Below are 17,603 nucleotides of genomic sequence, written 5' to 3'. Positions count from 1 at the left end.
GGCTAAAATACTCTACAACATGCGGTAAATTACTTTTCTTTTGAATGAGAATCGCTCCATATCCTTCGGAGCTTGCGTCGGTGTGTAACTCTACTGGTAGTTCTGGATCAAATATAGTTAGTACCGGTTCAGATGTTAATATACGTATTACAGCGTTACGTATTGCCTCGTGTGCTTGAGTCCAGTTAATAGGTCCTTTTAATTTCGTAAAGGGGTACAACGGTCCCACGATGCGAGTAAAATTAGCAATGAATTTCCGAAAGTATGAAGCGAGGCCCAGAAATTGCCGAACCTGAGTAGCCGTTTTTGGTTGGGGAGAGTCTATTAACGCTTGAATTTTTCGAGGATTCGGTCTTATTTCACCACATTGGAGTAAATATCCCAGATATTCTATCTTTTGCTTCATGAATTTACATTTTTTATGATTGAATGTAAAACCAGCTTTTATTAAAGCACCCAAAACATTGTCTAGGCGCTGCAAACCTTCAGTTATATTGTTAGAGTAGCATAAAACGTCGTCCATATAAATCAATGGCTTATCTTTAACATTATTCAGAGCCTTAGTAATGCACCTCTGATAAACTGATGGTGCATTTCGAAGTCCGAATGGCATAGCAAGGAGTTCATATTGCCCCTCAGGTGTAACAAATGCTGTTTTTTCAACTGAATCAGGGTGCATAACTATTTGGTGAAAACCAGAAGCCATGTCTAATGATGAAAAATAATTAGCCCCAGCAAGCAAATCTATTTGCTCTTCAATACGTGGCAGGGGATAGTGTTCGGGTTGTGTATTAGAATTTAATTCACGATAATCTACGCACAATCTGTATGATTTATCCTTTTTATCAACTAAAAGCATAGGACTTGCAAAGGGGGAGGAGCTTTCTTGAATTACCCCAGCATCTAGCAATTGTTGAACCTTTTCTCGAACTATCTGTTTTTCTACTGGTGCCAATCTATATGGACACCGTTGTACAATTTTATGTGGATCTACTAAGTTAATTTTACACTCTCCGGTTTTTACTCGCCGAGAAGGAATTCCTTCAGTGAAATAGTCGGAATATTTATTTAGTAATAATATTAGCGAATCCTTATCCCTTCCATGTAAATCTGTGTCAATTTCCTTAAAGTCAGGTTTGTTTAAATTTAAATTGCAAATATGAATTTCTTTCTTTGAGTGAAATATAAGATTGTCATTGTCAATTTGAACGCACAACCCTTGCTCAAATATATCCCTCCCGATTATGATAGGATCAGAGACACGACTATCAGGGACCACATGAAAAACTAAATTTACTGAAAATGCTTCTATTACCACATCACTTTGAATTTGGATGGTACATGGTATATCATCACCGCCTATACCACTAAGATAAACGAGACTCTCACGTACAGTACCCCCAAGTTTGTTAGAGAAGCTTTCTTTTACAAGAGAACAAGATGATCCGCTGTCAAAAAGAAAAGAGACTGTCTCACCGGAAGATGTCTTCAAAGTACCCCTGGAAGGGCGGTGCTCGCACTGATGAACTTCCTTAACTGTAGCTCCGCCACCTTTCTTTCCAACCGTACAAAAAGTCGCCACGTGACCTAGCTGGCCACAGGTGTAGCAGATCATAGCACCTTTCTTTTCCATAGTACGTGACGAACTCGAAGTTTCTAGGGATTTAGTTTCAAAATCATCACGCCGCTTCCTACATTCGACTAAACGATGCCCAGGCAATCCACAAAAGTGACACCTGCCAGGAAATTTCTCTAAGGTACGTGCTCGCTTAGCTTCAGGGTCTCTATTTTCCCCATCTAAACGACGCTTTAGAGATATTCCACCAAGTACACGGAATAATTGAGCCCGACTCGTAATCGTTTGTGCATATAATTCGCGACGGACCAAGTAGTCTTTCTGACACAGCACTGAAATAACGAATCCGGTTATGACTTCTTCAGACATCGTAGTTTTAGGTATTCTTTCAATGAGGTTCCATAACCGAAGAGCAGATTCGGACGGTATCTCTTTAACGCCTATTTGGAATCGTAGAATTTCATCAAAGTGGTCTTGCATAAGTTTTGGATTAGCAAATTTAGCTATTAAAATCTCTTTAACTGAACTCCATGTAATCTCGTTTAAATTTAGCTTAGTAAGACACGAAGCTGCACGACCTTTTAGGGCACCCGTTAGAGCTACGAGTAAGTTGACTCCTTCTAGACGTTTATGTTGCACAATTACTTCCGTAACTTTACACCAATCTTCAATATTAGAATCTGATTCATCCGGATCAAACTTTAAAAGTGGTGTTGATTAGTATTTGCTGTTGGAACTTGTTGCACTTCTAAAACTCGGGTAAGCAACGCTTCCATGTTACACAAAAGTTGCTCGGCATTTATTTTATTCGGCTGTGTTGCTTCATTTTGTTGTTTGTTACATCCCACTTCTGATAAAAGCGCAGAAGGGCCTTCTTCTAAACTCATTTCTTAACTTATTGTAAATTAACAACTCTTCTTTTAAAATAACAACACAAGTCAGTACAAACACAAAATTATTATATTCCTCTAGTATGTATTATATCACAATAATAATTATTTCAATTTATATTACTAATTATCAGTATTTCAATAAAGACTATCTTAAAATAATTTGTTTAAGTTAACAAACAGCGATTCGTCGCAAAAACGGCGCGCTGGTTCTTCCCGCCTCTCGAGAAAAACAAGATGGCGATCCTTTTCCCCGCTACCATAAACGCGACGCTCCGCTAGAGTGACTTTGACAGGCCGTATTCACTCTAAACTTTGACGCGCCGTCAGACAAATAAATAAATAAATAAATATACTACGACAATACACACATCGCCACCTAGCCCCAAAGTAAGCGTAGCTTGTGTTATGGGTACTAAGATGACTGATGAATATTTTTAGGAATTATATATAAATGGATAGCATCCGTCGCATTCACACAAGTAAGAAAACAACTTATGCATAAGTCTTGTAAATAAACGAGATAAAGCGATAGGGTCTTTTGTCTCATACCGCGTGCCGGTTTTTTCATGGATTAGCAAAGCACTTTGCGAAACAAGTTTGACAGTTAGCCATCGTTTTATTAGTAAGAGATTTGTGCTCACAATCCGTTTATCTTGAATTTCTTGCTAATAAAAGTTTATTAGTAAGAAATTCAAGATAAACGGATTGTGAGCACAAAAATACAGACCTAACTAATTTGACATTGTTAATAACCAGCTTCCGTGAAGAATTTCTGCAAAAACATGGTTCGGTGCAGTGTTTTAGGATGTAAAAGTGATAGTGAACGTAAATTTACGGATTTGTCGTTCCACTCTTAAGTACAATACTTTTGATTTGCTAAAAGTATAAATAATTATCGTTTATTCTATAATATACAACACAACTTGCAATAGAAAATAGATCGTTTATAAGGTTTTATGCTAATTTTAATCATACATAACCTAAAGTATAATAGAGTGCAGTGTTGCCTACATTCAACATGAAAATTGCCCAAACTGCGCAGTTTGATTTATTAAAATTATAGAATTTTAAGTTTTATGTGTCAATAATCATAAATTTAATTCCATGGATGTATGATACGATTTTGATGTATTAGAGAAAAAAATTATTTGGTGGAACTGTAAGAAAAACACTTGTTGACTCCAAAAAATATGCAAGCACTACGTTGTAAAGTCTAAAGCTAATTTTTTTTATACTCGAAATATTTCGGAATCCATCGAAGATAATCTTTGACCATTTTCATGTACAGAAAAGTAAACTTAAAACTATACTATGCGGAGTAACGAATCTCCCAACTATAATTAAAAATTATGTTTAAAATATTTAGTTCCAGTTTTCCTACGGTCCATAATTTATTGTTGCTATGGGTTGAATTCACAGGTCGCACTCATTGGACACCCAAAAAGAGTTCAAAGATTTGCAGCAAACACTTTCATAAAAATATGGTCATTAAAAAGATCAAGCTAACGGTTCTGTATCCTAACGCTGTTCCAACACTGGTCAGTGAATAATTTAGCTTTTGATTTTTCATTGTATGGAGATATGCTGGATGATATAATTATGACACTTTCTGTTTATTAGCCTACTATAAAATCATCTTTAGTTTGTATATATATAGATTTATAATGTTAATGACAAAGTTGCCTGGAAGCTAGCCGCTCCGCTTTCATCTCACACAAGATAGAACAATGATTGTTAAATTGTAAAATGATTTTGAATGAATATGAATACATTTTGCTACACTGATAAAGTTTAGTATGTAGGTAGGCATAAGTATCTACGCTAGTGCATTTGGAAAATTCCTGTAAAAATAGTCGTAAGTTGGAAATAAATAAATAAATTTTGTATGGAACAAATAGTAATAAACAAATACCAACAAACTATAAGTGTGGTAGAAGACCTGAAATCTGGGACTTTAGAATCGGGGTAAAAAAAATGTATGGCAACACTTCTCAAATATGCTCTGTCTCACAAGCGGCACGCCAACCATTCGTCTATTTACTTCTCTGTCTACGGTCAGCGTAGTTTATTAAAGGTCAGTGAAAAATGTCCACAATGTTGGCCAACGTAAAGAATCGGTATAAGATGGCAGGCATTATATGAATCAATGAGTATACAAACACAACATGAGTATTTAGAATCTATTTACTTTGGTTATGGTTACCATGGTGCTCTTAATGGAGAATAACAAACGAATCCAATATTATTGAATAAAAATTTGGGAACCAGCTATAGGCATTATATTAGGTATTTATGTTATCTTTTTAGTAAAAAGGCAAGGTGATCTTCGTGAAACTGATGGCGAGCAGTTTAAGATAGGAGGGCACCGCGCCGGGTGCTGTGGCGGGCGCCATGAACCGCTACGTGGTGCTGCAGCAGCTGGGCGACGGCACGTACGGCTCCGTGGCGCTGGCGCAGCGGCGCGACACCGGGGAGAAAGTTGCCATCAAACGCATGAAACGGAAATACTATTCCTGGGACGAGGCTATGAACCTTCGCGAGGTAAAATCACTGAAGAAGCTCAACCATGCCAACATCGTGAAGTTGCGCGAGGTCATTCGCGAGAACGACACGCTGTACTTCGTGTTCGAATACATGCGCGGCAACCTGTACCAGCTCATCCGCGACGCCGAGCGGCCCTTCCCGGAGCCGGTGCTGCGCAACATTCTGTACCAGGTGCTGCAGGGCCTGGCGCACATGCACCGCCACGGCTTCTTCCACCGCGACCTCAAGCCCGAGAACCTGCTGTGCGCGGGGCCCGAGCTGGTGAAGATCGCGGACCTGGGGCTGGCGCGCGAGGTGCGCTCGCGCCCGCCCTACACGGACTACGTGTCCACGCGCTGGTACCGCGCGCCCGAGGTGCTGCTGCACGACACGCACTACGGCGCGCCCATCGACCTGTGGGCGCTGGGCTGCATCATGGCCGAGCTGTACACGGGCCGGCCGCTGTTCCCCGGCAGCTCGGAGATCGACCAGCTGCACCGCATCGCCGCCGTGCTGGGCGCGCCGGCGCAGTGGCCGGCCGGCCTGGCGCTGGCGGCCGCGCTGCGCTTCCGCTTCCCGGGCGGCGCGGGCGTGCCGCTGGCGCGCGTGGTGGCCGGCGCCAGCGCGCCCGCCGCCGCGCTGCTGGCCGCGCTGCTGCGCTACGCGCCGCCCGAGCGCCCGTCCGCCCCGCAGGCGCTGAGGTGCGGCCCGCGCGGCGCGACCGCTCGCCGCATTCTGCTTTCTAATTTGTACTGCGTCTGTGTAGGTTTCCGTATTTCGCCGTCGGCGCCGCGCTCGTGCTGCCGCCGCCGGCGTCGCGGCCCAGACGGTCAGTACAGTACCGGATTGTACAGTAACTACTAAGCATTATCATCATTCTAGTAAGTGCCTGTTACTAATTTAGTAAAAAAACACATAACAGCCGACAGATTTTTGCAATTTGCCAGCAGTAGCTGTATCTTCCAACTTCAAAGACACCAGCGATGAAATCGCGAGTGCGTAAATATTTTTGGATAGTGAATGGTGTTCAGTGGTCTTATATCCAGTCACAGCAGTAAATATAGATGATGCATTTTATCATCTATATGTTTGTCTTGTTTTATTAAAAATAAACCCTAAAGATTCTATGCATTGCTCGAATAATCTGTATCTTTACTGCGTCAGCTGACGGTACGACGGACTGTTTTCGTACTTTAAAATAAGTATTTAAACTAGGTGTTTATTTACAAGCAGCAGCTGACGATATTTCAGCTCAGTATGACATGTACCTACGTCATTCGGGAGCTATTGTAAAAAGATGATAAGAAGTCGGCGTAGCATCACTGTCTAGAATGTAACGTTAACTCTCAGACTATATGATGAACCCTCATAAAGTTACTATGTTTTAGATGTACGAGTTTTTTGGAAAGAATGACAGACTCGTTTATACTGGGATTATTTAAATAACAGGCTAATTCTAGTCAACATTGAAATTTATTATTAGTTGTACTGTAGCGGCAATAATATCGTTTATTTTTAATAATTTGTCAACAAGAAAATACCACCACTTAACAGTGGGTATAATGGTGTTTTGAGAGCAGGTATATGTAGTCCAAATAGACTGACTACTCGATCTGTAATAAAGTGTTCAAATAACATTCAATATGTTCTGTTTGCATTAAAGGAATACTATCCGTGCAGAGATTGAAAATGCCCCTGCAGTTGTTCCCGCGTCTACCAACGTACAGCCAGTAGCCCCTACCCCTTTACGTGACCGCTTTGCTGATATACTGGGGTATGTATGATATACACCTCGGGCAACGTGCAAGTACACGACCAATATTGAAGCATCAAAAACCACTCCACTTTAGAAGTGCTTCTTGTAATTTTGACTCACAGGAATCAAAGTTGAAAAGTAAGCTATTAAGTCATATAATAATGATCGAGAAGATATCAAGCTGGCTGAAGGGATATTTCATTGTTTTCCGCAGAAAAAATGTCTTTTACGATGTGGAGTCCCGCTGGGTGAAGGAGCTCAATTTTAATTAATAGTTAACTTCAGCGGCCGGTAGCTTACTAAAGAGCTTCAAAATTTCGACAATCTCGTAGAAGGTTGCTCTTTCGAAGCATTTTGAGAAAAACATTTTTACTAAGCCAAGCCGTATGTCGGCATAACATGGTGTCATCGGTGTGTCCGCGCAGCGGCGAGGTGGCGACGCCGGCGCGGCGCGCGCGCGGCCGCAGCGTACTGGGCGCGCCGGGCCGCGCCGCGCCGCCCCGCCCCGCGCCCCCGCGCCCCGCGCCCGCCGCCGCCGCCTACCTGGGCGCCGCGCGCTACGTGGCGGGCGCGAGGATCGACACCACGCTGTTCCACCCGCTGGCCCTGCGCGCGCGCCAAGGTACGGCCGGAACCCTCGCGGTGTAGTCCGCGGGGCGCGAAGTCCGCTCACGATGTGTGTCGCCGTTTCAGAAGCGACCGCGGTGGGCAGCGGCGCGCCGCGCGTGGACTGGGCGGCGAAGTATCTGCGCTGATGGGGTCTAGTGGTGCATGTGTTTGTTGAGACGTTTCGATGAATGTTTTGTAATTTAAAAGATGTAAATAAAATCAAATAAGTAAGTCAGCCGGAAATTAATAAATCAAGAGTCGAAAGATGCTTCGAATACTCACGAAACATATTGTTTCTTACGTCATTACAGGATTCTTTAAACTCAAAAACTTTATTTTGTTTCCTTATTCCTCAGAGTGCGTATGTATGTACCTACCTGTTATGTTATGACTTGGCGTTCTGTTATATGTACCTACTAGATACTGATATGGTGTAGCCGACCAAACCAGGAACAGCGCGGTGGACCTATGCTATAAAACAGTCATGAGACGAGGCGTGCGCTCAGCAGTGGGACGTTAATATGCTGCGGATGATGATGATAATGTAGTAAAAGACAGACAGTTCTATACACTAGGTCAACATAATGTATCACTTCGACCCTTAAATGAAACAATAAGCGCGGGCGTGCGATACTACGCGGAGAGTTGGGGATCACTGAGAAGAATAGCATAAATTCAAGAAGTTTTATGGAACAAAGTCGCGGGGAAACAACAGTTACTGTACAAACGAGCTAGTATAAAATATAAAATGCATGTTTCCCTCATAACATTCGTTTCAAATCAGACAGGCACAATTTTTTATTCAAAAACAAATGACATTAAAAGTTTATTCATTAATTCTTGACAAAGGAATTAAAATTACTGTGTTGAAAACTGCTTTGTTGTTGACTGATGCTGTGTCCAACCTTAGTTATAGCTTGAGAGGAATGCTATAGCCTTCATGAGTTGGTTTTAATGAGAATCCAGAATTATTTAATGCTACATGTCATTTGTATATATGATGCAGCAGGAACTGATAAGTATGGGAGACCAGTTCCTGCTGTAAAGGGTTAATGTGAATGTCCCAGTGAACAGGCGGACGTGATATCCAAGATATTGTTCATTATGAACTAGCTGTTGCCTATGTCCTTTATCAGTATTTATTACAGTTTTTTACAAATCCTGTCTGAACTGTTTGTTTTCCTGGAATAAGAAGTAGCCTATGTAAGTGTCCGTCCGTTCAACTAACTCTTATGCAAAAAATTGTGTTGATTGTTTGCTTAGTTAGGGTGTATAGGAAGGGCACACAGACCAATAAACAAACTTTTGCATTTATAATATAAGTAAGGAAGTAAGGATTATTGCATTAATTGTGTACGGAATAAATCTATAGTCTTTTCATTTTTAAGAACATTTACATAACAGAGAATTTGAATAGATAGTAACTTTTTCATCGCGGTAAAGAATAATTGTATGTACAAAATGGATGTATTGGTAACTGATGGACAAAATATTCGTCAAATACAAATTGAAGAATTTTGCAAGTCCCATCCTTAGCTGAAAAATTCATCTATGAAAGTATATTTGTTTACATCCAAACCAAAATCACCGAGGAGTAATCAAAATACAGGTGAACAACTTTATCATTCTATATTATATTATTATTTACACATTTACTTTATATAAAATCTGTGAGCTATCAACAAGGAGGGATCTGCACTAGTCGTACTTGAGGTAGGGCTTTGCGTCGGGCGGCGCGTGCGCGTGCTGCCACGCGTCGGGCGGCCAGCTGTACACGCGCGGCGCGCCCGGCTCCAGCACGCCCCAGCCTAGCAGCTGCGAGCGCGCGCCGCCGCGCTCGCGCTTGGGCGACGCCGTGGAGATGTTCACCGACACGCCCTTGATGATGTGGTCCTGCCCACACAGCGACTGCGCCACCTCCGGGTCCAGAAACGTGACAAAACTGAACGCGCGGAAGGGCTTAGGCACGAATACGTCCGTCACCTGGCCGAAAGCACCGAAGTACTCGCGCAGGTCGTCGGCCGATAGGCTCTCCGTGCAGCGACCTACGAACACCTTGCGGTCGGCCGCCGAGCCGCCGTCCTTGCTGTTGGGGATGCGCACGTCGCACCAGCGACCGTCGATCATGTGCCGCCGACCCAGCGCGCGCAACTGCGCCTCGTAGTCTGCGAACTTGACGAAGCCGAAGCCCTTGGACAGGCCGGTCTTGGCGTCGCGCTTAACCTGCACCATGAGCAGCTCGCCGAACGCCGAGAAGTAGTCGCGCACGGCGTCCTCTCCCGTCTTCCACGGCAGGCCCAGCACGATGAGGTCCGAGCAGCGCGGCCGCGGGGCGGGCACGGGCGCGTCGGCGCGCGGGAAGGCGCAGAAGTAGCGGAAGGCCGCCCAGCCCTCGGCGGGCGGCAGCACGCGTTCGTCGGCCAGCCGCAGGCCGCGCAGCCGCCCGCCCGCGCGGTACTTGAGCCCGCTGGCGCCAGCGAACTGCGCCGCCACGGTGCTCAGCAGCAGCGAGCCGTCCTCCTCGGCGGGCAGCTCAATGGGCTCGTCCTGTTCGCCCTCGCTCACCACCACATACTCGATCGACATTGCTTCAGCACACGACCGCTTCTGCCGCACCGCACATCTTTGTTTACATTATCGCATTCTCGAGGACATAAAGAAGCCCCGAAGTTAACGTTTTTGAGTTTTTTCTCTAAAATTAAATTATTTGGACCTGATATAATGCAAGTGGTCTACGCATGACGTTGACGTGTGACGTTGCGTGTCAATATGACGTTTAGCCGTAGAGTAGGGCCATCTAGCAGTTTGTTACCAGTGAGGATACCAACAATACGATAGGAGTTCTTAATTGATCGACATTTAGTATGGATGTTTAAATAAACTAGTAGGGTTAGTACAAGTTTGCGAAGCTCACATTCACCGCCGAAAGTGAGCGCTCATTTCGCTTTTCGATATAGAGTATTTGGACGTACAACAAGCTACATAATTTTCGTCAGTTCTCGACCACCGAGCGCTCGCTTTTTGTCATTAATTTGATCGAATAACCGTATAATGTTGTCTGCGTTACACATTAGCAAATAAGTGAGAATAGTCAATTTGACATTTTGAAATTCTATTCGCTCGTCTTTGATTCGCCTGAAGTTCAATTCAATTCTTGTTTTTGGCTTTTGTCTGTGCCAACTGGGCACAAGGTAGGTACTTCGCCAATGTCTTGTACGCTGCCTTGTTTTGGCTTATACGTTTTAATGTCGCCTAAAGTTATAGCCACATAATAACCACAATAGTCGTTTTGACATTAGTAAAGACAAAAACTCAATGTATGATCATACAATCATAAATTTCGCATTATTTTAGCACAAAAATTAAAAGGCAGGTATCCATGGCAAAAATGCAGAGATCGAAATTTGTAGTCTGTACAACAATGTTTAGTTTTGGGCATATTATAATCCACAGTGAAGACATGGCTGTACGGCGATGTACCTTTTCCCTATGGGAAAGAAAAAAAATCATATTAATCTGTGGTGTTCACAATCAAAATAAACAACATACCTAACTCATAAAGTAGTAAACTCTTTAATTATACGTAAAATTTTATTATGTTGGTTATCAAATATCAAATATACACCAAACAAAGTCCTGTACGAAAACTCTGGTTTTGACCATGTCTCAGAGAGCCACATATAACCATAGGCTTATATTTATTTAGCAAGTAAATCATATCAGATTTTTTGCTTATGGTTTCCTCCTACAGTCCACTCCTACAGTTCCACCGAAGGATTTTGTGGTCCATAATTAAAGATTTGGTTTAGAGCTGTCAATAACGAATTGGCGACGTTGGACGGTGTAGATTACTGTTAATAAATGTTATTTAAACTAGAATTAGAGAGTGATAAGTTGGACGGTGTAGAGTTAGTATTAGAAATGTTATCTAAACTAGAATTAGAGTTATTCATTATATTAAATGTTCCAAAATTATGTTTAAAGACATAACCATCAGGCATCTGTGAATTAGGATTATTGTAATTACTGTTAATTGATTCATGCATGGAACTGTCATATCCTCCAGTTTGTTTAGGAGGTACACAAAGTTGAACAAACACAATATTTTTTGAGAACTGTTGCTGATGGTAGGTACATATGAATTGAAGTTTGAGGAAAGATGATTTTCATTTTTAGATTGTGCAGGAGTGGTAGCTGCTACATCAGCATAAGATTTTGAAGTAGAAGGGGGATGGATTTTAGCTGCCTCTGCATATAATATGCAGCTCTGGACCATTGAAATTTTTGCTGTCTCTTTATTTGCACACAAATAAAAATACAGAAGAAGAATAAAAGAAAACACAGACAGAAGAAGTATACAAAAGGCGGCCTTATTGCTTTGTAGCGATCTCTTCCAGGCAACCTTAGGATAAGGAAAACAAAAGGATAACATACTGCAGGTTGTGCATATAAAAAAAAATACATACTAATAACTACATACTAATACTTAAACTAGATTACACAATATTAAAAAATAAAAAAATTATAATAAACTAATATATACTATAACATATCATAAATACATTAACAACAGTAAATACTATTACAAGTTGTCTTCAATGTAAACTATAGTGGTTTTTGACAGCTTTCTTAAAAATACAAAGTGACTTAGACTGCCTTATGTCTATATTACTGGTAATGACATTTTTAATGAAAAAAATTAAAAATATGTCAAAAGTATCGAAGAATCAATACACGAACTGCCCACACACTTGTAAATATAGATGCGCAAGATCGTTACACAAACCGCTTACCATTTTTCAATGTATAAATGTTTATCAAACGATAACAAGAACCGATAGCTAAATAAATGCATTATACTAAAGTACTATTGTACACTGTTGTCTCATTCTGAAAACTATTCAAAATAATTGCTATGTTTTTCATTCTCATTCAAATATAAATAATAGTAAATAATATATATAATTTTTGACTGAACTGAACCCCGTCATATTCATGTTCTAACCTAACCTAACCTAAATATAGTTTTGATTCCGTTACACTTTAGATTCAAGATTTAATCTGAATATTAATTGCATTAATAAAAAATCATATAAGAATTGTTATGATTGAATTTCATCTGAACCTATGCGCCCTTAACATTATGTGACTAATGAAAACTTTTGAAACGAATCGCTATTTTTCATAATATATATTTATAAGAGTACAAAATAGAAAATAAGTACTTTTTTTTTTTTTAACGGAACTGAACCTAAGTCTGAAGAACCGGTCTTATTCATATACCTAACCTAACCTAACCAAAAACCTAAACTAAAACTAGTTTGGATTCCTTTTTTTTTTTTTTTTTTTCTCTACTGGCTTTACAGAGATTAGCCAATGTCAGGTGTCTTTGGATTCCTTTAGACTTTAGATTCAAGATTTAATGTGAATATATGCATTAATAAAAACTCATTACTACTTTAATACTAGTTATGCTGCTGTTGATACACTGATGAAAGCCAGATAGCTAGATCAGTGTTTAGTTAGTCGTAGTTGCCGGTGGGCTTAGGTCTAAAGGAATCCAAACTAGTTTCAAAAGGTTAGATTAGAACATGAAAAAGACGGGTGCCCGGCCGCAGGCCGATCACTTAGGTTCAGTTCTGTTTAAAAAAAAAAAAAAAACAAAATACAAAAGGTACCACTACAAAGTGCTCTCATTTATATTAGAAGATATTGTAAAATAACAATTAGTTTAATTTTTTTTTTTTTTTTTTTCCACTAACACATTAGGCCCGTCGCGCCGCGCCACTACTATATGGGGCGAAGGTGACGGTGACGACGAAGTACCGAGTCTGATGGCGGCGCCACACAGTGGCGTTATGTCTCTATAAAAGTGGTGGTCTTTTATTATGTTATTTATTAATGGTATTTTTTTAATATCATATCAATATTGTACCCCGATGTACATCTTTTAAATGTTTAAATTTTTGCATTTAAAAGTAAGTTATTAACAGTAAACCAGTCTGACACATGTGACAAAGCACGGTTTACGTCGTCAAAATTATCTTTGTTTCTATCAGTCTTAAAAATGAGAGATGTATCATCTGCGAACAGTACAATCTCACAAGTGCCCCTGACATGGTGTGGCAGATCATTTATATACACCAGAAACAATAAGGGACCCAAAATTGAGCCTTGTGGGACACCCGTTAAGGCAGATGATCCCTTAGACTTTATGTCTTTTACGCATACCCTTTGAACTCTATCACTTAGATAAGAGGCAATTAAATTGAGTGCAACGTTTTTGATGCCATAGTGGCTTAGTTTTAATAACAACGTTTTGTGTTCAACGCAATCGAATGCTTTGGACAGATCACAGAAAACACCAATGGCATTCTGCGAACGTTCCCAGGCATCGTAAATATGCTTTATGAGTCTTGCGCCTGCATCCGTTGTACTACGACCTTTAGTGAAGCCGTACTGCTCCGGATGAAGTAAGTTATTTACATTAAAATGATTTAAAAGTTGATAAAGTATAATTTTTTCAAAGACCTTACTAAGAGTTGGCAAGATTGAAATAGGCCTGTAATTGTTAAGGTCATTTTTATGACCGGATTTAAAAAGGGGTATTAATTTACTACATTTCATTAGGTTCGGAAAAATACCCATATCAACACATTCATTAAAAATTACAGCTAGATAAGGGGCAATTTCCCGGCGCGGCGAAACTATATGAATGTCTCTGAACCCAGTATCAACAGTGCAACACTGTTAATAGATGGGGCACCCGTACATCCAATAGCTTAGCTAGACGAGCCAACCTTCATGGAACCGGGCGGGTCGGCAGGGTTGCGGATAGCCGGAGTTCGTCAGGACCCCGGGCAAGAAGGAACTGCACCAGTAGTACACCCACTGGGCAGTTACACACACACCAACACTACACTTAAACAGACACTCATACCTACATACACACACCAACACCACACAGCTACACACCTCCCAACTCGACCTTATAAACAATGACGGATCAAAAGATACAGTTTAAACTACCCCAGGTGGGTCCGGAGAAATCCGGGGAATCCCACCCTGGCACCCAGGTAACGCCTTCAAGCGGAGCCCAGGGCCCAGGCTGCCCCTCGTATTCTGGGGGGGGCAATGACCCGCCTTTTGTACATACAAAACCGACCACAGCTAGCCCACTGGACCTGACAGCACTGGCCATAGCGATCCCCAAACCTGCGCCAAATAACGCCTGGACGCTTGTAGCCCCAAAATCAAAACGGAAAGGAAACAAGTTGAAAGGGAAAAAACTCAAAGGACACACTGACGGACGGACCGACAATCAGGCGAACAGCAGGACAGACGAACAGACTGACGTCGTACGGACCGACCTACTGACAGACGGAGTAGGGAACAGAGGCGGGAAACGGAGAGGCTCCGACTACCAACCCGCGTACACTGGGGGCCGGGCCGGAAACGGCGACGGTGCAAGTAGGAAGCAACTGCCACCTCAAGGCAGCGGCTATACTGCGAACACCGGCGCGGATTCGGGCCACTCCTCCGGTGAACGTGCGTGTGGGTATGGACCGGCACCAAACCGTGACCCACAAACCTCGGGAGCGTCGAGCACCAACACCACCGAAGCTGGGCAATCTACCGTCAGGGACGGAGTGTACACTGGTGATCATTTCGATCCCGATGGAAACCCGAACCAGACGCAGAGCGCAACGGGCTCCGGTGGAAACAACACCGCTCGACCCTCCACAAAAACAACACCAACAACAACAACAAACAATCAACAACATCCTAACTCAAGGTTTAAACCGCGACAAAGGAAACGTAACCGTGGAACAGCTGGAGGGAACCGAAACGACGCCAAATCGTCATCGGACCCCCTACATAACAAAAGAAACAGGTTAGACGACACAATCTCGCCAAGGGGCGAACACAAGAGACCACGTACTGACCACCAACAAACACACGACGCGGGAGGCTCCTATGCCAAAGCAGTACAAGCACACCTGAGTGTTGCCATTACCACTGCACCCAGACAAGATTTAACACAAAGCGAAGCGAACAACATCCAAGGCCAAATACAAAAGGCGATCTTCGCAATTTGTTTTGAACCTCGGGTACAAGGGCAAACAAAATACGCACCGGCATTTGAGGGAAAAGCCTTCCTTAGCGAAGGCGTCCTAAAAATGTGGTGCCATGACGACCGAGCCCTATCCTGGCTTAAGGAACTTGTTCCCAAACTGACTTCCCCAAAGGTGGGAACAGGGCTCACAGTGATACAACAATCCGACATACCGGTCAGGGTGAGGTCAGGGCTTTTTGTACCCGACTTCGATGCGGAGATTGGACACCTTTACGAAGTCCTCTCACTGCAAAACCCTTGGTACAACGTATCGCTGTGGACCCTGTACAGCTACCAAAAGACCACCAGCAGCCCTCCTGGAGTATTCCTAATATTAGGAATACCCAAGGAAGAGCTACCCAACATCCTAGCACGCGGCCGGAAAGTCGCCTATTCCACGGGCTCGATCTACATACGCTTCTTCACGGACGACGGGCTAAGCGACGTACCACCCGAACAGGAGGCAACGTCAGCAACACCTGGGCCAAGAATGGAGGTAGACGAGCCATGTGGAGTACGGGAAACGACACCAGAACCCTCCGTTGGCACTGTCCTCGACAACATTGAGGCGCTGCTCACGGAGGGTCAGGCCGACCACCCGCAAAGAGCCAACACCAACACAGAAGACCCGACAGCCCGCGCCGCGAAACCACCGGCGCAGAGGGCACCATAATCAAAATCGTCCAAACCAACCTCCAGCATAAACACCTTGCGACGGCCACCCTTCGTAGACAGCTGGAGGTTGAAGCCGACACCGTCGCCCTGATTCAGGAGCCATGGGTCAGAGCCAACAACATACGCGGATTTGGAAATTGCAACGGTAAGATCTTTTCAAACAGCGTAAACGAACCACCAAGAACATGCATCTACATTCCACAATGTATCTCTGCAATACTACTAACACAATACTGTTCCAGAGACATGACAGCAGTCGTCATAAAGAGTGGACTCCACCAAGGCATGAATGCGACACCAAAACCGGTGGTGCTAGCGTCACTATATATGCCAATTGAACAACAAATACCACCAAAAGAACTAACAGACCTGATAACACACTGCGAGGTGAACAACAAGGACCTCATCATCTCAGTGGACAGCAATGCACACCATAACCTATGGGGTAGTACGACAAATAATAAAAGAGGTGAGCAACTTGTCTCCTATCTATTAACAACTAACCTAACCATACTAAACAAGGGCACCGAACCAACGTTCGTGTCCAGTAGATACCAAACCATTATAGACCTAACATTAGCGACGATAGAGATCAGCGACCAGGTAAAAAACTGGCACGTAAGCGACGAGCCTACACTATCCGACCACAGACGCATATGCTACGAACTGGACCTAATAAAAACGCAATGGATACCTAAAAGAAATCCAAGGAAGACCAACAGACAAAAATACAGAGAACTCTTAAAAAATAAAACAGACGCGGTGAAACCGACTGAAACGCACAGTTGCAATAACATAGAGGAAAATGTAACAACAGTTACCAAACATATAACAACAAGCTATGAGTAATCATGCCCACTAAAAACGACCAACACCAAACAAACACCAAAACACAACTGGTGGGGTCACGACTTGGAAAGACTACGGAAACGTCTGAGACAACTGTTCAACAGGGCCAAAAACACCAGACATGAATTAGACTGGGACAAATTTAAGGAGGCCCAATACCAATATAATAAACGCATCAGAGACAAGGAAAACAACTCCTGGCAGAAGTTCTGCACCAGCATCGAATCTTGTGACGGTGCTGCCAGAATCAGGAAAATTCTGGCCCGAGACAATAACCGTACACTTGGTTCATTGAAAAAACATGACGGAACATACACAAAGAACGACAAAGAGATGAGCGAAACACTGATTGAGACCCACTTCCCAGGCTGTAAAATAGTAAATGCACCAGACTGGAACAATCACGGAGTAAGACATCCCAGCGAAGAAGACTGGACCCTCGCAAACAAAATAGTCACACCAGAAAGACTAACATGGGCCATTAATACTTTCCACCCATTCAAGATGGGAGGAAATGACAACATCTTTCCAGCACTCCTACAATGGGGCCAGACCCAACTGACACCCTGGCTAACAGCTATATACAAGGCTTGTATAGCCTACAGA

At 42.8% G+C, this 17,603-nt stretch overlaps 3 protein-coding genes across 3 annotated transcripts; 2 read left to right on the top strand and 1 right to left on the bottom strand.

Moving 5' to 3' along the window:
• Positions 1–4,424: 4,424 nt before the first annotated feature.
• Positions 4,425–7,643, top strand: LOC120630580 (serine/threonine-protein kinase ICK). Its single transcript, XM_039899845.1, has 5 exons — positions 4,425–5,693; positions 5,759–5,821; positions 6,656–6,766; positions 7,174–7,370; positions 7,442–7,643. Exons 1-5 carry the CDS (start codon positions 4,861–4,863, stop codon positions 7,501–7,503), a joined length of 1,266 nt encoding a protein of 421 aa, XP_039755779.1. The 5' UTR covers positions 4,425–4,860; the 3' UTR covers positions 7,504–7,643.
• A 1,326-nt stretch (positions 7,644–8,969) lies between these two features.
• On the bottom strand, positions 8,970–10,112 carry LOC120630581 (TAR DNA-binding protein 43-like). The gene has a single exon (XM_039899846.1). It carries the CDS (start codon positions 9,941–9,943, stop codon positions 9,056–9,058), a length of 888 nt encoding a protein of 295 aa, XP_039755780.1. The 5' UTR covers positions 9,944–10,112; the 3' UTR covers positions 8,970–9,055.
• Positions 10,113–16,120: 6,008 nt separating this feature from the next.
• On the top strand, positions 16,121–17,036 carry LOC120630728. Its single transcript, XM_039900017.1, has 2 exons — positions 16,121–16,293; positions 16,391–17,036. Exons 1-2 carry the CDS (start codon positions 16,250–16,252, stop codon positions 16,995–16,997), a joined length of 651 nt encoding a protein of 216 aa, XP_039755951.1. The 5' UTR covers positions 16,121–16,249; the 3' UTR covers positions 16,998–17,036.
• The last annotated feature ends 567 nt before the right edge of the window (positions 17,037–17,603 follow it).

The sequence above is a fragment of the Pararge aegeria genome, chromosome 16 (assembly GCF_905163445.1).
Source record: "Pararge aegeria chromosome 16, ilParAegt1.1, whole genome shotgun sequence".
NCBI classification, from domain to species: Eukaryota; Metazoa; Arthropoda; class Insecta; order Lepidoptera; family Nymphalidae; genus Pararge; species Pararge aegeria.
Note: the sequence above shows the minus strand (reverse complement) of the source record. Positions and strands in the feature narration are given on the sequence as shown.